Source organism: Labrus bergylta, chromosome 11 (assembly GCF_963930695.1).
Source record: "Labrus bergylta chromosome 11, fLabBer1.1, whole genome shotgun sequence".
In the NCBI taxonomy this organism is placed as follows: Eukaryota; Metazoa; Chordata; class Actinopteri; order Labriformes; family Labridae; genus Labrus; species Labrus bergylta.
In genome coordinates, this window is record NC_089205.1 from 22,557,931 (window position 1) to 22,578,326 (window position 20,396).

Here is a 20,396-nt window from a genome sequence, read left to right on the forward strand (position 1 = left end):
GTGTGCATGTTTTCATACAGGTATGAAAGGTGAACATTGAGTGTGCAGACAAAAAAGAAAACATGCAATTGTTTGTTTCCCTCTTCAAAATGTTCGTTTTTGTGCTGTTCATGTGTTAATGAATAGTTAGCTTGAAACCATCAGCAGGAAATCCATATTCATTACACTATGATTGAATCCCATATGCAGCAAGGCTGTGTCAGCACTGCACAAAGACAATGGTGATTCAATATCCACATTCAACTGCATGCCGGGTGATTGAGGAGCTATTGTGAGATTGTATTTGGCTGTTTCTAGACAAATGTGTTCATTACCAAAAAAATGAATCCAAGAAAAGAGCCATTTAAGAGGGAACGAGGAAACGTAATTCATCGATAATTCAGTGTTGGGACATGCAAACTGGGAGTCGTACTGTTGAGATTTGAATAGTGAAACATTGTTTGGCCGTGCTCTTTCTCCGAATAGTGGATTGAATTATTTCATGAGCAATAGGAGGCTATTTATTCTCCGCTCCTTTAACTCCCAGTGGTTGGCCTGAGGTCAGGTTGCACAGTAGATCCCTGTTGAACAAGTGATCCTGTATTTGTTTTTCGGATTAAAGCTGCAGAAATAGGAGCAAGACATGGAAACAATAGAGATGGATTGCCAGACGACGATTGGTCCAAAAGTACAACAGTTCCACTTCTTAACTTCTGTACAGCGAAAAAAGAAAAACTTTTTAAATGATAGAGATGTTGTGTGACACCATGGGATCTACTTGGGGAGCGTTCATGGTTCACTGGCTGTTCATGACGCATATTTCGTAACATTGGGAGTGAATTTTATCTGGCTGTCTAATCCATGTGGATTGTTAATGCTCATGAGGGCTCGGGGAAAGTGTCATCGGCTGAGGGCAAGTCAAGCACACACAATTTATTTAGCTGGGCTTTTCTCTAATGTGCTCCCTGGGCCTGTGTTTGTGTGGTGTGTGATGGTGTGTGTGTGTGATGTGTTTATGTGTATGTGTATGAATGTCTGTGTTTGGCCAAAAGGCAAGAAGAAGTAAAGCCGGATTTCTATTTTTCCTATTCTTAGCTGCTGGATAAATAAACACCACATAATCTTCTCTTTCAAATATTATGTTCTGCGGGTCTTTCAGTTCATTCACATAAATGTCATTGTGGCTTTGGCTTAGTCTCTTACTATTGTTAAACATTTAGTCCAATTTTTTTCTTCTTCCTTCAGGCCTGGTTTGCTGAACATCGGGGAATCAGCCACACAGCCTTGGTTAGCTGACACATGGCCCAACTCCTGCTCCAACCACAACGATTGCAGCATCAACTGCTGCACTGCAGGCAACGGCAACAGCGACAGCAACCTGGCAACATACAGCCGACCAGGTACTGTACTGTTTGTAGTGTCAACTCTTTAATACACAGGAAACTACCAAAATAAACACTCCCCTCAAACCCGACAATGCAGTCCTTGACAAAATAACTATAGAGATAAGAAATGTAGGAGCTGGGGGAATCCGCAGTGAAAAAGGAAGTCAAATCTGATATCTGGGTTAGCTCCCTGGAGAGTTGTTCTGTGTAGCTCTCCTTTCTGCAGGTCTCCACCAGAAAAACCTGAAGAAATATTAGGATTAAGAGCGGCTGTGTGCTTGTGTGTTTGATTTATCGCAGGTTAAAGTAGAGCTGTTTTAGGAAGGAAATAAAAGGAGCACACTGAGAGGGGCTTATGGCTCTACTCGGTTGCTAATCGAATTGCTCTGCTGATTTCCATACTGTTGTTATAGCCGGTAATGTAATTTCCCCTAAGTGCTCAGTTATTTAAGAAATGTGCAGCGGGCGAAGAGGTCAAGGCTGGACTGCAGACGGTGGCCAGAAGCAGAAGAAGAGAGAGCGATAGAGGGAGGAAGGTGCACCTGGAAGAGCAGATGGGAGGGAGGAGGACGGAGGGATGAGGAATAAGTGTATGCGAAAACATACACTGAAATGTTGGAGAGGAGAGAGAGAGAGAGAGTGGGTGAAGCAGAGTAGAAAGGGAAGTAAAAGCAAAGACACTTATAGAACAGCAGGTGGCCTTTTTGTTTTTCAGCGTTACTGGAGTTCGAAACAAACAGGAGCTAACTCTGCCTCAAATGTTATCCACTAAGACTACACAATGTATACTTTACTTACACACATGCACTTTGCCCTATTTGAAAAGAGAACAAAGTAAAACTTCGGGCAAAAAACTTCAGCTTGGATGACACAGGACTTAACGTTATTAATGTTCAGCTCTGACCTAACCCTTTCCTCAGAAACTTGGACTGCAATGAAATGCTTTATGTTCTAAATTATGCACTTTGGGACTCCTTCTTTAAGGGCAGCCCATAATTCCTACGCAGCTGTTTGGCCTAATATCCATCCTGCCCCGCAATAGTTCCTCATTACTTCAAACCTTTCGCAGGGAAGATTAATAATTCATTTTGTAGACTTTATGGTCATCAGGTTGAGTTTTTTCTCTCTGTGCTAATCACCCTTCTTCTGAGGTTGAAGTGTTTAACTCTACCTTAACATGATGTGAGATGTTGAACAGGGAATAAGGCAGCCCTCACTCTTCGCATGACGCCCCGCTGTATGACACTAAGGAGCTTGCCAGACGCATGCTTTGTGTGTGTGCCAAACCTAAACTCTGTGAGCATTAAGAGGATCACTGACGAGGTGACAGAGCAAAGAAATAGGAGTTAATGTCCCTTTATCTGAGCCATAGGGGCGCTTTCAGACGTCAACCTTTGAAGTGTCGAGCTGATCGAGCTGTGCAGCTGAAATGTGAGCCACGCGGCACGAGCAGCACGCACCTATGGCCGTCCTTGGTATTTACCGCAAGGCTGGCTCTCAGATCTGCTGGAGGATTTGAATATTTTATGAGCCAGGGAAAATTGGATCTGTCAGGGAAGCTGTGCTTTTACTGCACGCCCCATTCCAGGTCTTTGATACAGACATGTCTCTCTGTCCCTCTCAATGAGTAAAGACGCTCCCGCTGTCAGATGGGAAAGAACAGTGATGACACCCACATTGAGTCATGGGAGATGCTGAGCGGGAAGGTGTAATACAACCTGTGTCACTCACCTAAAGTAGATCATCATTTGGCAAAGATAACTGAGACTTCACACAGAAATAGAAAAAGCTCTCTGAAATTAGTATGTAAATGTCTCTCACTCCCCTCCAATAAATGCTTTCAGCTCGGCAGTAGGTCAGATGAAGCCCTATTGTTTTAAAGCTTTTACCGCGCTGGCATACTGTTTCTAAGCTGATCAGCAGCAGACAAGATTGACTAAATACCCTCCTCATGTTCTCCAGCCGACTGCATCGCCAATTATAACAGCCAGATGGAAAACAAGCAGACCAACCTCATTGTGCCAGAGTCAGGAGTCTATGGAGATGTAGACTTGTCCAACAAGATCAATGAGATGAAGACCTTCAACAGCCCCAACCTGAAAGAGGGACGCTTTGTGGGTCCGGGGGGACAGCCGACGCCGTACGCCACCACCCAGCTCATCCAGTCTGCCATCATGGGAAACAACATCAACGCAGACAGAGGAATTGGCGGGAGCGGAGGAGGAGGAGGACTTGGAGTTGGAGTTGGAGGGGAGATGAACGAGAAACACTGCTGGAAGCCCACCTCAGTCCAGCAGCAGAAACAGGACATGGCCTCCCAGCTGCAGTACAACATCATGGAGCAAAACAAGCTGAACAAGGGTGAGTGTGTGGAAAACCCAGCGGCCAGCGCCAAGCCATGATCTTCCTCCGCCTGATACTTCCCCGCTTTCTTCTCATGGCTCTTTCATCCTTTCCTAAAAGGCCTGTAGAAAAGTTTCACGCTCATATTTTCTCCTCAGTCAACATAAGCGTCATCACTCTTTCTCTCTGCTTGTCTGTATGCCGTTCATGTAACCCCTCATCACCCTCTATGCAATCATCTGTAATCTTTGCTGCTAAATGAGGGCCCGGGCCTGAATTGCTGTCGTTGGTATCTGGGTCGTCTTTTCTGTGATGAAGGCAGGTGTGAGGGTTTATCTTTGGTGTCACATTTCTGAAGGAAAGACAAAGGTAACTCTGGGATCTTTAGGGGCTTTCAACAAAGCTATCATCACCTTGTTGTACCTGCAGGGAGGAACCACAGCTGGTGTGATAGTTTTGAGATTTTCTTTGTGCAGATGTTGCATGTCCTCACATACTCACCTGAAAGTATACAGCATGGACTGCATGCTTCTTCACTTTTCCATTGTGCAGTGTTTTTTTTTACGACTAGTAAATGTTATGCTTCTGTTATTCATCATGTAAGCTGTTTGATTATAAAGTTTGGGGTTGGAAAGATGTCTGCTAACCATAAAATGTATTCTGCCTACCATCAGATCGCTACAGAGGAGGGGACAGCCCGATGCCAGCCACCATCCCCTACAACCAGACACACGACAGTCACACTGGAGGCTCCTACAACAGCTCCGACCGAGGCAGCAGCAGCACCTCCGGTAAGACGGCCGGCACAAGAGCAGCTGGAAAGTCAGAGTTTTATTCTCTGTTTAAATCAACACATTTGAGGACTTTTTGCCTCTAAAGATTGTTTGTCTTTTCATGCTCTTTTTAATATAACTGTCAAAGTACTTTCCAAGCTAATTGTTGTTTTGAAACATATAATCACAATCATTCCCCCTTGCCCATTTGAAAATACGCAAAAGCAATAAATCAATTTGAGATGCTAGCAATTCATGCTTTAAAATGGTGATTCGATTAATTTCCATGTCAGCCTATCCTGAAAAGAATTTGAAAGGGATCGGCCTCCAGAAGGTGGAAAATTGCAGAACAAAAACAGAAGAGGAAACAGACAACAATGCCTCCAAACAAAGGCACATGCACCCACACCAGCATTTTTGCTTGAGCCTTATGCTTGTTGGGTGAAATGTCAACTATGGGTTGTTTAACGCAAAGGAGATAAAAGGATCATTTAAAATCAAGTCTGTTTTATGTTGTTGTTTTCTTGCATTTTTTTTTTATCTCTCTTTGTCCTTGCATTGCTTCCATTAATTGGCTCTACTTTAATTCCAGTATGGCGCAGCCTAATTTCATCAGGGCCTCAATGTCTGTCTGCAGACAAGGACAAATGATAACACATTGGAGGCGGCATGCAACGCTGCCACCCTAATGCCATGTATCCATTCTGATATTGCATTTGAAGTTCAAGCCATTAAGGCGATGCCTTTAATGCTCGCTGCGCCTCACACCTCATTGGTTCACTATTCTAAGAGTTCACTTTTAATTGGACCCTTTTCTCCCATTTTCTTCCTACCTTTTCTCTTGGTGCTGGGTAATATCGCTGTAGGGAAATAACTGTTTTATAGAATTTCTCATGGTTTAATAACTGAGAGGTATGTGTGCATACATGCATTAAGTAGAGGGCTGCATTAGCCTTTGCACTCCTAAGTGTAAAATGATCGTCTTTTTCCTAGCCAGTCATGTTAAAGCCGTCAATTCCTTACTCATTACCTCTTGATTTCTTCAGCATCAATAATTGATGTGTTATTCAGACACAAAGCGAAAGTAAGTCGATGTGTGTGTAGGTATCTTGTGAGTAACAGAGTGCCTTTTTCCCCCCATTTTCTTAAAACAGGGAGCCAGGGTCATAAGAAGGGAGTGCGCACCCCCAAACTACCAAAACAGAGCACAATGAATTGGGCTGACCTCCTGCCCCCTCCCCCTGCAAACCCACCCCCCAGCCGAAGCACAGAGGAGTACTCTTTGTCGATGGAAGAAAGGTGGGACATGTCTGCACAGACGCGAAGACACAGACAATTTGACAGGCATGCACACACTATATTTAAATACTTCCTTCTCTATTTTTTTCTGGTTTCTCTCACTCACTGCGAGCACTTGCCCCCAAGGGTTTTCTATCTATTAGCGCCAGTTTCTTGTCAAACCTTGATAGAAAGGTGGCATGAATATTTAGTGCATGTTTTTCTGCCTGCAGTATATAAAAAACATGCATGTTTCCTGCGAGTGATATGAAGGTAATGAGGCTTATTTTTCTCCGTTGGCAGCTGTGACCCAGACATGCAGTGCCCCATGCCCCCCTCTCACATGTACCTGCAGCCAGACGAGCTCGAGGAGGAAGAGGAGATGGAAAGGGGTCCCACTCCTCCCATCCGAGGGGCAGCCTCTTCACCTGCTGCTGTATCTTACAGCCACCAGTCCACAGCTACCCTTACACCATCACCCCAGGAGGAGATGCAGCCGATGCTCCAGGACGCACCGGATAGCCATGAACGCAGGTACATCTTCATATGATATGGACGGGAGGGACTTGTCGTAAAAGAAACGTGATCAAGAAATACAGCTGTTCTCTGATACTCATAGAGAAACATGAGATTCCCAGTACGACCAATTGACTTGTGTTTACCATGTTTTAGTCCATTAACTCTCAATTCTGTATATTGTACGGTACTATTAGATCTCATTCGAAAGCATATCCTAGCCTACAGATTTATTTCTTACGTCCAAAAGAGCCATTTGTAGAACATCAAATTCAACCTGCAGAGATTTGTTCTTAAAAATGAGTAATACATTATCGTCTAATTTGAGTCTTTTCATTTAAAAAAAAAAGTGATAACATTGTGTTTTCATCCAGCTGTGACAACTAACAGTTTTAAATTGTAAGGCTCAACAAACCAAACCAAACCTTTTAAAAATAAGAAAGAATTTACATCATAGGTTATGTTTTCTAGTTTTTATTATGTTTTAGTTTTGATTCTGTGACAGCTAGCTGTGCTCTCTCGGCTTCATGAAGTTTCATGTGCTTCCGTCTTCCACATTAACTGATAAACAGAAATTGAAAGCGCAAGTCATTCTTAGTTTATGGCTAATACATGCACAGCCACTATATGGTCCCATGATCAATGTCTGGTGTATTTGTCTTTCTATTTGTGTTTCCAAATCTTTCAAACTTCTTCGGATTCTCATTCTGTGTGTTACCTCCCTGCAGGCGCCACGCTGTGAGCCCCCCTCTGCAGCCCCTCTCCCCATCACACACATATGGGTACATCACCAGCCCGTTGGCCTTGGACACTGACGGCATGGAGGAGGAAGATGATATATTGGAAGAAGAGGAGGAGGAGGAGGAGGAGGGTGACGATACAGATGCAGAGGTGGCCAAGATGCACTACCACCACACACACCCCCACACACACCCCCACCATCCCCAGATGCATCCGAGGAGGTTGCTGCTACGAGGGCTGGAACAGACGCCCGCGTCCAGCATGGGCGACCTGGAGAGCTCGGTGACCGGCTCCATGATCAACGGGTGGGGGTCGGCTTCTGAAGAGGATAATGTCTCTTCAGGGAGGTCCAGTGCTGTCAGCTCATCAGATGGATCCTTCTTCACTGATGCTGATTTTGCTCAGGCTGTGGCAGCAGCGGCAGAATATTCTGGCCTCCGGGTGGCCAAATATCCGAACACACAGGGCCACGAAGTAGGAGGAGCTTCAGGTAGGTTTTTTATGATCAGCCACATCTACAAGAAAAGTCAGCGCAAAAAAATGTGGGGAAATATAGAGCTAACTGTTCCCTTATGTTTCTTTCCCAGCACGAAAATACCAAATAAACCAGTCAGGCCACCGTCCTGGTAGCCCGGTGTCCACAGACAGTAACATGAGTATGGCAGCTGTACACAGGAGGCCTCCGAAGAAGCAGAAACAGCATCCTGTAGGACACCCAGGGAACCCACGACGTGAAGTCTATAATGAAGGTACACATCTCATTTCAGGGAGGGGGGCTTGTAACTCACCTGCTAAAGTGAACATAATTTAAATATAAGTCCTTAATGGAGCAACAAGGGTTCAATTAAAACCCCAGCACTCTGCTGCATGATTTGCCAGTTCGGGCCAACCTGATTTGCCTTTCAAAATTCGGCTGTCTTTACCCATCTGAGGCAAAAAAAAAATTTGTAAATAAAAATATGCTCTAAAAATTACAGCACAGCACATTTCTTACACAGGTAGACTCAATATGCATTACAGTAATTAGTACTTTTTCTTACAGATTTTGAATCAAATACTAAAAACTAAGAGGACTGAATCTATGGGGATAGACATGGGTTTCTGTTGAATAGAGAAGAGTACTTAAAGGCTGACTTGTTTCTGCTATGGGGAAAAAAATATATATTTCAGAAACTCTTTGGCAGAGATTTTCTGTCAATGGTAGGAATAAGCAAATAGAGCCAACAGACTGATAAAGAGATAGACATGTAGCAGCAGTAAGTGGGTAAGCTCCGTCCAACAAGTGCACAGATGGTCACTTTGTATGAATGGCTCACTCTGGATTTCCCCTATGGCGGGAAAAGTGCAGTTTACTGTGATGTAGTATCCCTAAATGAAGGAGTATGGGTCTGCTACAGCCAAAGTTTTCCTCGTGTGTTGATGCTCATGCATACATGATTTTACCCCTGATCTGTGACGCTGCCGAACAGATTTAGGCGAGTGGTGGTCTTGAGGCCAGGGCCAAAGTAGGGATGGCTGGAAAGAAGTGCTTTGCCCAGCCTGGCTCTGCTGACACTGGGATATCTCTCCACTCAAACACTAATGAAATTGATCCAGGTGCACACGCTCATACAGAAGTGCCACCTTTCACTCTGCGGAGCCTGAACATAAAGCAAACAGGGGCTAAACACCGGAGCAGAAGGAGAAGCTTTAACCTTGTTAAGTAAAAGGGCAATTGACTTTTTACTGCTTCATTTTTTAAAACACACACAGCCTACCAGTGGCTGCTCTGGCTCCTCTGTGCTTTGATCTTTTGAAGGGTCTTTTTAAAAATATATCAGTATGTGAGTGTGTGCTTACGCTCTCTCTGCTGTGTACTGTATGTGCTGTCCCAGCACTGGCTCTCCTCTCAGTGTCAGGTGTCCTTGAGTGTTGGAAGCACTTGGCAGGGAGATTTAATATCCAGCTCACTGGGAGCCAGACCAACTATATCACTGCTGAAATCCCAGCCCTCTACCCCGAGCCCCCACCTGCTGCCATCATCCTTATATCCTGGCTCCCTCCCCATCTACTGCCCCTCCCCTCTGGAGTGATCTCTCCATCCCTCTCCTCATCTCTCTCCTCTTCTCCAGTGCTCCTCTCCCTCTCTCCTCCGTCTTTGTTTGAGCAGCGAGGGGGGCGGATGACAGCTCTGCGCCTCTGTCTGTCCATCAGCCCTCCTGCTGATTGCATTTGATCTGAATGGATTGTTTTTCATTTGGAGGTTATTGCCTCGTCTGTCCCCCACCTCTCTCTGTCTCCTCATCAACCCCCACCCTACATACCATGTCTGTGGTCTTGAAGGCTGGTGCTGAGGTGAGAAGTGAGGGACGGTGATATCTTGAAATTCAAAGCGGAACAGAAAAGAGAAAAACATCTGACTCATATGTTTTCCTGCTTTTCCGACTGAGACTTCTATATCATTACATATAAATGCACACGAATACCATCAGATGGCAGAAAAACAGACAAACATGTGAGCCAGCAATTGAGACAACCCCCCTTAGACCCAAGCAGCCTTCCTTCTCCATCCCTTAGCCCCCTTTGACCTGCTGTCTTTACTCACGTTTGCACAGTGGACGTGGAAACACCCTAGTTATATCCCCCCCTCCCACGATATATATATATATATTGCTTTTGACTCTACTGCCTTTGTCTTCCTCTCTGAAGTTAACCCTCTCCTGTCCCTTTTGATCCCTCTCCTCCCTGTCCCTCTAATTAACCACCAGGCCTTGCGTTACACCCTCCTCGGCGAGCTCAGAGCCACATTTCAGTCCTGAGCTCCGTCCTCGCTGATATTTCCTCATAAATCTTAAGCGGCACTCTGCTCTTCCTGTATTGTGAGCTATATCTCACCGACTGTGGCATTGATCGGACTCAGACCGAGGCAGGACTCAGGAGGCAAGAGAGATATTAAAAAACTGCAGACGTCTCTCCGCTGTATGATATTGACTCGCCCCCCTTTTGTATTCAGGACGAGTGGATGGAGGTGGAGGATAATCAGAGGAGTGTATTGAAGCTGCCTGATTCCGCCGATGAGACGCAGCAAAGACATCAACCTGCACCGTTAGCCTTTTCGTGTGTTTAAAAGGAAATAAAAGCTTTGATTCTGCTTCACAAAGGCTACGAGTATCTGAGGTGGCCTTCAGGGTCTAAGAAAGGTGTAAGAGTTGGCACTTGCTACGTTTATTAACTTTCTAATCCTACTGGATTATGTGCCTGGACATCCTTCAGGTCGGAAGCTGATTAGAAGATGAAAAGCCAATCGATCGAAGTCGGACAAGCTTCTTCACTCGGTGTTCTGTTTAGATGTGATGTGAGAGAGGCTAGGCAGCCCGTCGGACGGTCTCGTATGAATAATGGCTCAAGGACGAGCAGCATTGATTCATCGACAGGAGGAAGTCGAGCCGGTCACAGAGCCAGCTGCTGACCGTCACGCTCCCCTCTTCCTCCTCGCTCTGATCTCATAACTCCTCTGGCCTTATTCCTGTAATGTCATTTCTTCTGTTTACTGTGGAGTGTGCAGCGCTCGGAGTATGTTCCCACACTGCAGCTGTGTTTGTGCATCACCTCGCAGGTGTGAGACAGCTGAGTGACAGATTGTAAACATAAAAGTTTCAAGAGTACACAGATTCTCCTTCCCCACACTTGTGTAATTACATAAACTGAAGTTATTGATGTCGGTGGTTAATGTGTTCTCCCCTCCTGTGTTTATCTTTCAGATCTCCCTCCTCCCCCCATCCCTCCTCCAGCAGTGCTAAAGTCGCCCACACACCCCTCAAAGGCTGCCCTGGAGGGGAGAGGAGTAGTTTCTCCCAAAACCGGTGAGGGTCGAGACAAGAGAGGGGGGACGGGAAGCTATCGACCCCGAGACGGCTCAGACACCAGAACCAGCTCATCTGAGCGCAAAGACGCTCAGGAGAGACAAAAGACTGCTCACGGGGGGAAAGGGAATAAACATGAGGGTAGCATGGCCAACAAGGCACGCCAACACGCAGGTAAAAAATAACACAACATGAGGGAATCTTTCTTTTTGGTTGTTGAATTTAAAAGTTAAAATTTGACCTTTGAATGTTCTTTTGTAGGTTCAGAGGATATTTTGCCCTACAGCCGACCACAGTTCCCCACAGTCAACAGCCCTCGAGACCCCAGCTCCTCCAGCTCCATGTCCTCCAGGGGCTCAGGGGGCCGGCGGAGAGGAGAGGGAGGCCGCAGGAACCCTGCAGACATGGGCCACAACACCACGGGGGCCTTCGCACCAGGAGATGAAGAGCTTGAGGTAACCAACTACACAAATTAATTTTAGAAATCCAATGAGTAACGCCATCATTTGTCTGCTCTACTTTTGCAAGACAGAAGTTAAGAGAAATGTTTGTTTGTTTTTCAGATGGTAGAAAGCTGAAGAACAGGGGAGAAAAACAAGGAACTGTCCTGATTTTTCCAAGAGTGGAGCACCATTGTTTCTCTTACAATTTTAAATATCTCAGTATTTCACCATCATATTTGCTGCCATCAGTAGTGTTTCTTTACATCTGGAAAACAGACCAATTGTTTTTTTTTCTAACTTATCATTTTCTATGTCCATTTAAAAAAAAAAAAAAAAGGAAAGCGTGTCTGAAGACAAAGGAATGGTGCATTCAAAACAAAATACGCAGTAGTATATTTATGTTTAATTCCAATGCAATATGGAGTGCAATCCTACTCCAGACATTGACATGACTCGGCTTGCCTTCGACCAGAACTGTGTGAGCCCATACAGTCACATGTTACTGTAATAAAAATAGCTGCAAGCAGAGAGAGGGGCGGACTGTCTGTAAATATACGTGTAAACATGATGTCTTCTTGTTTTACCCATCGTGGTACCTCAAATTTGTCTTCCATGTTTTTATTTTGCGAAATTCTAATTTTATTATGCCAGTAAATATAATTATTATTTTATCATTTCCATCCATGTTGTAAATGCTATATTATTTAGCTGCCCCAAGAAAGTGCCACTTTGGGATTTTTTTTTTTCTTTGGTTTTGTTTTTTTGTAATGCACTGTTATGTTTTGTGTTGTCGTCAATGTTTGTTATTTGTTTTACTTTGGTTTTAAAAGCACAATCACTAAACTTTATTTTAAACCATTCTATCTATTAACCTTTTTGTCTTACTGGAGGAAAACAGGTATGACAAAAGAGTCTAGTTAATCCCGATGATGATGATGATGATGATGATGATGATGATGATGATGTAGGTAAAGGTTGCTGTTTACGAAGGCTGTACTTGAAAGGAGACTCCTTGCGTTGTGATTGTCTCCCTCTCCAGTTCTGACGCTAGCTCAAGTGATGAAAAAGACAGTTAATGTGAGTCATAGCTGCAATGTAAATATCTTTTTTCGCATTGACCATAAAACTCAGCTATTGCACATTAATGGAAAAAACAGTTTTATTGTCTACTAATGCACTTACACGAATGTCAGAGACAGGAACGAAGAGTCACTTTGGGAATCTGGAGAGGTTGTAATTGGACAAGAAGAGTCTCTTTTCTTGACAGGGCAGGGGTGGAGGACCCCTGTTTTTAAGGAGAAAAGGGTGCTGTTGTTTATTCATAAGACATCTGCAAACATTTGTTTCGTAAAGCAAAAAAGCAAAAAGAACTAAAAAAAAAGAGATGAATAAAAAAGTTCAAACTACATCTGTTCTTCTGGTCATTTGTTTTCTCTAAAATGGTTAAGCTGTTCTACTTTGAGCTTTCTGAAGATATAAAGAAAGGAGAAGGTGCATTCAAAGTAACATCCTTTATCTGTGTCTTGAGTCTTATCACCTAAATACAGCAATTCAATGTGAGCATAGAATGTGACAGATTCTTCAAATCCACAAAAGTACACTGCATCCAGTTTTCAAAAGCTACAGGCAGTCTTATTATTCCAACACTGACAGTATTTTAAAGGGAAACATTGACTAGAAAATTTACTCCGTTCAAGATCTGTCTGTGTTCCATAAACACACTCTCCAGAGATGGTGGAACATGGATCTATCTTCTCTCTGTTGGTGAAAAATCCTGCCTGATGCACACATCTCTTTTCAGCCACTTACAGAAATATGTACTTGAAACTCACAGAAAAAATATGATTTTTCTGCTTTAAAATAAAATGTGATCATACAACAGTTATTGGCGGGAAAAAAGAGACCATCTCTCAGAAAAGTGGGGGGTGGAGGCGGGTGCAAGCTTTTGTCTGTGGTTGTCAAAATTAGATTTACACATGCACTAAAAACATAAAAAGTGGATTGTTTATTCAGAGGTGATTTGGAGAGAAGCAGGGTGTGTCTTGGATATGTCTGTTGCTATTTTGACAATGAAAACATTTGATGTTAATGCACATTTTTCAAAGCAATGTATCACTTTTTTTTATGTGGGGGGGGTCAGCTTTCTTGGGCTCTAACAGAAGAAAAGGTTAGGAACCGCTGCTTTATACCATAGTAAGATGTGTTTTCTTTGTTTGAGAGAATCTGAAAATGGGTCAGAGATGTAAAGTTTCAATTTTTAGAGAACTAATTTAATGTAAAACTTAGTTATTGGAGCATTTGTTGGAGAACATCATGCTCTAGCAATGACTGCTACTCAAGGGTCTTTATGAGGACTTAAATCTCTGCACACATCATTTTATCCTTGTTAAGCTCTATATGCATGGGTTTCATTGGGAAACTGCACATGCAGGAGCCTGTTTCCAATGGAAACGTCCTTGCGTATGAATACCTGTGACTGCTCTGTAAGGCTTTTAGACTTTTCAATGAAAAGATGAGAAATGAGTAGCACAGTTTCACTGATAGTTTTCAGCAGCAAGGCTAAAGTGTAAAGTATAAAAGCAGCTGTGGGTAAACATTTCAGCAGATGTGACGACTGATAGGTCTCTATCATGAGATCATCTTATGTACCGACACCACTGATATCTTCATCACAAAGAGTCATCATCTTTAAAAGGATGATGTACCCAATATGCTTATTAAACAGCAGATTCATGATTCTGTGCATGTGCATTGTTCAGAAATACATTACAGTGAAGAAAAATTGTGAAAAAAGAGGCTTTGGCTGAACGTGAATGAACTGAACTACAAACAGTTTGCAGTAGATTTTAGTCTTTTCATCAAGTTTCCTAACCATAAATAAATCTTTAGGCAGTACTTAAAAAAAAGATTGTACTCCTTTCAGTCATAAACATGAAGACTGAGGGTATAATCCTTAACAGTGTGTACACAGGGTACTGACATGGGTGGAAATATGAACAACAATTCATAAAAGTAATAAATGTATTTTACTGACATGTTTATTAAGGCTATAATTGAACAGCAACATAATAAAACTCAATGTCATTGCATCTGATGCATTCTAATTGGAAATCATCCAGAGCGGCCTCAACTGAAAGGACAACTGAAGAAGTTCAACAACACAGTGAAGGAGGAAACTATCGATATCCTCAGCTCAGAGGTTAAACAGCTATTTCTCTTCTGTACAGTAGCTGTTCAAATGTATTACCTAATGCCAATTCCATTAGTGTTCTCCATTACTCATAATATCAGCTCCCCATGTCATTCAGTGAAGGCATTTGGAGCCATAGAGGAGAAGCTAAAACCAACGCTGAAGGGATTATATTCAATTTGACAGGCCTAGATTGCTGCCAATTAGGCGTAAGGAGGCTTCAATGAGGTTACGTAAGAGAGCCAATACAGAAGTCATCTCACTGCTCATCATTCAGTAGCCGGTGGGATCGCTGCTGACACGGCAAAACAAAACCTCCATAAAATGGGAGGAGGACACAGAGTGACTCTATAGAAGCCGCCTTGTCCTAATTAGAGGCCGAACTACATTCGTTCCGGTTTATTACATCTAACCTGCAGATTGCTTGTTCTAACAGAGGCCATACATAGGCCTATGGGACTCTTAATGTCAACCGATGTCATTCTGGCTTATTCAAACATCAGTGAAGAAGAGAGCCGGTTCTTCCTCTTATTATTACCTCTGAATGAAAAAGAAGTGAAATTGGAGTCCTATTTAGCCTTCTGCTGAAAGCCCTCAGAGAAATTAGAGACTCAACAAAGGCAAGACTTAATTAATGCAGAAAAAATATTTGTCCATTTACAAGCATCTGTTTTTTATGATTTTATCACTTTTTATTTTAATTTAATTTTTTTTACAAATTAATCTGATAAAACAACAAACTGCTTTTTTTCACTGCTTTTCCTCAAATATGCAGAGCCTATTTGCTATGTTTTGGAAGGGATTGTTTTTGTACTGATATTTACGTAGAAAAACTCATTTGAAACTCACCAGTTTTATTCAATTAGACTATTATAATGGTGAAGCAATGACAACTGTGGTGCCTGAAATCCTGCCCCCTTCCTTCCCCTCTTCTTTTCCTCCTGTTGGAGTTCCCCTCCCCCCTTCTTTCCCCCAGGTGTTCCCTAATAAGCACCTTTTTAAACAAGAACAAATTTGGAACAGGGGAGAGCATCCCCTTATGCCTCCATCCATCATTTTAATGAGTGGAGGTGTGGCCAGGCCCCACAATGAGATGCAGGTGATTAAGGACATTAAGGGGATACTCTGTCTGCCAGGGTAATTCAGCCCATAATGGCATGAATATGCAGGATGAGGGAGGATGGTCTCCACAGTTACACTACCTGTGTGCTGGGGGAGGCTCAGAGTTGTAGTGACATGACCGAGAGATGCAAACGGGGGAAGGGGAATGAAAAATGGGTGAATCCGTAATATAATTGGACAATTTGAGAGCCGTATTGCATTGTGGGGCGGTTTAGTTGACTGGTATGCTGCTGCTTCATACTTAAAAATTCTGTAGCCCTGGGTAATTAAAATTACTCGTAATGTTCTTAAATACAGGCTTTCTTGTCAATTAAGAAGTTCATATACATTTTTATTGAGTAAACACGTTTTGACGTTATTTATTATTTCTAAAAAAAAATAAAGAAAACAGAAGTCCAAGAGCAGTAGCGGCAGCGACGTGAAGCATTACAAAAAGACGCAGAAAGGAGTGTTTACTGTCCAGCCAGGTCAGTGAATAGTTTTCAGTGTAATTCACCACGTGTGGAACGTGAAATTAGGATTTTGGTGGTGGGCTTGGTTGATGTAGGCTAAGCGTGAGCTGCAGCGGCTAGCTGAGCTCTGACACAACAAGGGAAGAAGAAAATGTTACCTCCTCCAACGGTCCGCCGCAGCCATTAATCCGCTCGCTTTGTCTTCAGCTCTGAGGTGTGTAACTGTGACTGTTTAGACCTATACTTTTTACTTTGTGAGACTTTTTGTGAGAGTGAGAGCAGCGGCTAGCTGTACTCTGAGACCACTGAGTGAGAAAGGAGATTTTCGCCGCCCCGGCCACCCGCTTGTCATCGGCCTGTCAGCAGCTTGTCGTCAACCCGCTAGCAGCCCGACAGTGTATCCCACCAGCTTCAAGGTGCATTACTTGAACTCTGCTTCTGTGGGTACTCACCTGTTATTTCTGCGTAGTGGGCCGTGACTCCCCAGCTACACACATAAGGGAATTCAGTTTACGAGCCTAGGATGCTGCCTATTGAAAATGGTACAGCGCTACACACAAAAATGGAACACTATGATTTTGGATCATGAAAGTGTGCTGTTTTGTACACAGCCACAGATTTGCTGTTAGCTTACTTACTTAGCTAGCTAGCTTACGGCTTAAAAATTCTGCCACCAAAGTTTTTCTGTTGAATTGGCAGAAGACTTCTGTTGGTTAGGAATGAGAAGCCTCTGCTTTTGTGTACCTTTGACTGAAAACAAGGACTTTAAATTTAAAATATTTTTGTGAATTTCAGATGGTAAATCATCCAAATTATACTGAACTGCAATATGTTCCATTTGAGAACAGATAGTTTACTAACAAAGGCCTGTGGGGCATTAACAACAGTCAACATTATTTAAATAATTTTACGTTGCGCTAGTTATATTACGTCATGTTGCATCACATTACATCACGTTGTGTCATGTTACGTTGTGTCCTGCTACATTGTGTGTTTGTTGTGTCTTGTTTCACAGGACCCTGATTTGTATCTGCAGATATCAGGTTCAATGTCTTCTCAAAATAAGAAAAACACAAGTTAAAGTAAGAGACTGGCGCTAATTACTTCAAATTTACCATCCAGTATGAGGCCTCATCACTATATTTACTGTAATATAGGAATATGCTAAACATCTACAGTTTTGTATAGCACACTAATCTCTCCTCCTCTCCTCGTTTCCTCTTCCTTTGTGTGTTTAGTGGTTCACTTTTTGCAATCAATAATTTAAACTGCGTTGGCTTTCAACTCTTTCCCAGCAGCCAGAAACTAATTTCTTTTGTGCACATTCAGGCTGTCTCTCATTTCTGATCGCCAAACTGCTTCATTAACCTCCTTCCCAAACTAGGAGGTAATTAAGTGAACAGCTGTGCAATGTCTGACAACTCGGCTTACTGTCGCTATCTTCGGCGTGAATGCCGGCGAGGAGCCCGTCATCACAGGTGCACAGTGTTTAGACAGCTTACAGCACCTCTCCACAGCCATTACACTACAGCTGCAGGTCAGACGCCACCTCTTCAGACAGTCAATCAAAACTCATTTATGTTTAATGATCTCACCAACCGTCTCATCACAATTTCACATCATTACAAAAAGTTGTTTTTAATCAATGTTAAACACTTAGGCTTGTTTCGACTTGTGAAAATTGAACAGAGATGAGTTATTGTGAAAGATAGCCATCAGTGAAGAAACCACCAGGCATAATGAGGGAGGGAATTCATGGAAGTCAGCCAAATCCAAGTTTTTTTAATAACTGGGAAGTAATCTTGGTGATTTGTACATCCATTTGTCACTTAGCCAGTCATTCCAACCATCCTTATTTAGTGCCGATGGGGTCCGCACAATTAACCCAGAGGAATATGGCCTCCTCCTGCCATACCCGGAAATCTTCACTCCCTCAGCGTTTTCTCCTCCGTCCTCTTTGCATCTGAGCTGATCTTACATTTAATAACACCAATGAGTAATGGTCTTCATCAAAGTGCTTATGATAATTATCAGCCTTTGATTGGGTGGATGAATTTAGCAGATTCAAAGGTACTAGTAGTGGACTTAAATTATAAAAACGCCAGATAAGGGCTCTAATAAGCATCATCTATATTTTTTAGTAAATACAAATAAATTAACTGCATTAAAGAGGGACTTTTTCAGATTGCTGTTAAAATTTGTATGAGTCAGATTTGCCATTAAATTGTCCTACGCTTTCTTTTTCTTATGTTTGCTTACAACAGGGGATGTAATGATTTAAAGTGATATTTAGATTGGTAATCTACATATTTTGCCCTATATTAGCTGCATTAAATCTCCCTTGTCTTTCTTCCAAGTTTTTCACAGGTGTTTATGTCCTTCTGTCTCACTCCTGTGGGTTCTTAATCAAGTTCCTGCCCATACAATATGTCTCCCATTATGAATCTAATTGATTTCTGCTAAATTACAAAAAAAAGCACTAATTAAAACTGCTTCACAAACATATAGGGTTGGTGTGGAGTTCCGCCACCCACTCATTTCCATGTCAATTCAAAGGCACACATTACAAGGCTCTTGTCTTATCGTCAAGGTGTTGAGTATATCCATAATAACAGTATTGAAAAAACCTTTTAACCCAGCTGACTCCTCCCCTGGGTTAGGAATGCGTAACACACAACCACACCATATTTTCATAACAGCATCGCCACACATGCTCAACAAAACACTGACACGACCAATCATAGAGGCTAAATGTAAATGATGATGGACAAAAGGCCTGGCGGTGCTTCATGTTCAGCGAGGGCACATAATGGGGATAAATTAGGTTGTTTTCTTAGTCAAATGACATGGGGAGTGCTGGTGATTTGAATGGCTGCTGTTCCTCAGGCAATGAAAGATGGAAGGTGAGGACATGGGTGAGCGGGCTGTGAAAGGGAGGATGGTGTTGGTGGAGTCTAACCCTTTGGATCCGTCCTCCTTCACTCTCTTTCTTTCTTTTTGCATTTCCATAGCTGACACACTGCTGACTGAATGAGTGCAGGAGATAAGACATGGGTTCATCACGCCTTGTGTGGCCTTGGGGCTTTTTTTTCTCCTCATGTAAGATAGCTTATGTGCTTGTGTTGCCATCTTAAAATGTTGTTTTACAGCCTCACCATTTTTCTCTTTTATGGCGGTGACCTACTTCAGAGCAACGGCTAACCTGCTTTACCTCCTTTTATCTATTTACTGTGATGTTTGCATTTTATCAAAAGAATTTAAAGTGGATTAAAGGATTTCTGAAGACAGGGCAGCATCCTATGACTGGCTTGAGGTTGTATGTTATTTGACTGCGGTGTATTTATAGATCGTGTCCAGATCTTGTTCTATTGATTATTATTTTTCTCCCTCTCAAAAAAGACTAATGAGCCCAGCGAATTCCACAAGAAAGGTTAATACAATATTGAAATGTCAGGAGATTAATGATATTGTTCTTTCTTCCTATGGTCCTGCAGGAGAGGGTGACAAATGTCTTGCCCTTTTCACTCTGTTCCCACCTATTTGTGATCTTTTTCTCTCCCACCTCTCATTCTCTTTGTCTTAGTGTCTCTTTCTCTTATATTCTCCATCTCCTGTTTTTTTCTTTATTACCTCCCTTCCTCGTTCTCCTCCACTGACCACGGTCTCCAGATACCAAGGACTTATCCCCACCACTGCACGTAAACGCTGTAGCCATACGTGGCGGAACAGCACTGGAGATGGGCTGTGCTGTACACTGTGTGTGGCTGTCAGTAGATGAATAGCACTGATCCATCTTCATTAGGAGGCGGTGAGATTTCATCGGAGGAAGTTTGCCTTCTGTCAGGAGCAGAAACTCTTCCTTAGAAACCAGACCATCCTCTGCATATTGTTACTTCCCTGCTCAGTCATAAGGAGGGAAACACTTCTTTCTGTCTTTTGGTTTTGGTGGTGCATATAATATCTGGTCATATGTGTTAAGGGCCTCCAACGGTGCACATCTTGACTCCTCCCAAGCTGCTGCAGCACCCTGGCATGTGGTCCAAGTTTTAATCAACTCTGCATAATTGGAGTGATTCCCTGTCTTGCTGTATATTTCAATCCATCTGTATAATTACGGTGAATTAAAGTCTTCGTCAGAAGGAACCGGGAGGGAGAAGCTTCACACAGGCGGAGACACAATTACCCACCGTCTTGAGACAAAGAGGAAATTACCTCTTTTGTCATCTCATTTTTCACTGGTGGGGGCTAAACGTGCAAGAGCGTCAACAATAATTAATGCATCACAACAACCTGTGCATACAACATCCCCTATAACCATATCAATATCTCAGA

At 42.9% G+C, this 20,396-nt stretch overlaps 1 protein-coding gene across 6 annotated transcripts in view; it reads left to right on the forward strand.

Annotated features, from left to right (window-relative positions):
• Positions 1-12,706, forward strand: part of robo1 (roundabout, axon guidance receptor, homolog 1 (Drosophila)) — a 226,089-nt gene extending 213,383 nt beyond the window's left edge. For 3 of the 6 annotated variants that reach the window (XM_065960085.1, XM_065960086.1, XM_065960088.1), the window contains 10 exons: positions 1,225-1,379; positions 3,327-3,725; positions 4,382-4,498; positions 5,635-5,824; positions 6,062-6,292; positions 7,003-7,505; positions 7,603-7,764; positions 10,756-11,031; positions 11,119-11,312; positions 11,421-12,706. In XM_065960085.1, the coding sequence (XP_065816157.1) occupies positions 1,225-1,379; positions 3,327-3,725; positions 4,382-4,498; positions 5,635-5,824; positions 6,062-6,292; positions 7,003-7,505; positions 7,603-7,764; positions 10,756-11,031; positions 11,119-11,312; positions 11,421-11,435 (2,242 nt within the window). In that variant the 3' untranslated portion in view covers positions 11,436-12,706. The remainder of the gene's footprint in view (positions 1-1,224; positions 1,380-3,326; positions 3,726-4,381; positions 4,499-5,634; positions 5,825-6,061; positions 6,293-7,002; positions 7,506-7,602; positions 7,765-10,755; positions 11,032-11,118; positions 11,313-11,420) is intronic. The other 3 variants (XM_065960087.1, XM_065960090.1, XM_065960089.1) reach the window with 2 other exon arrangements.
• The last annotated feature ends 7,690 nt before the right edge of the window (positions 12,707-20,396 follow it).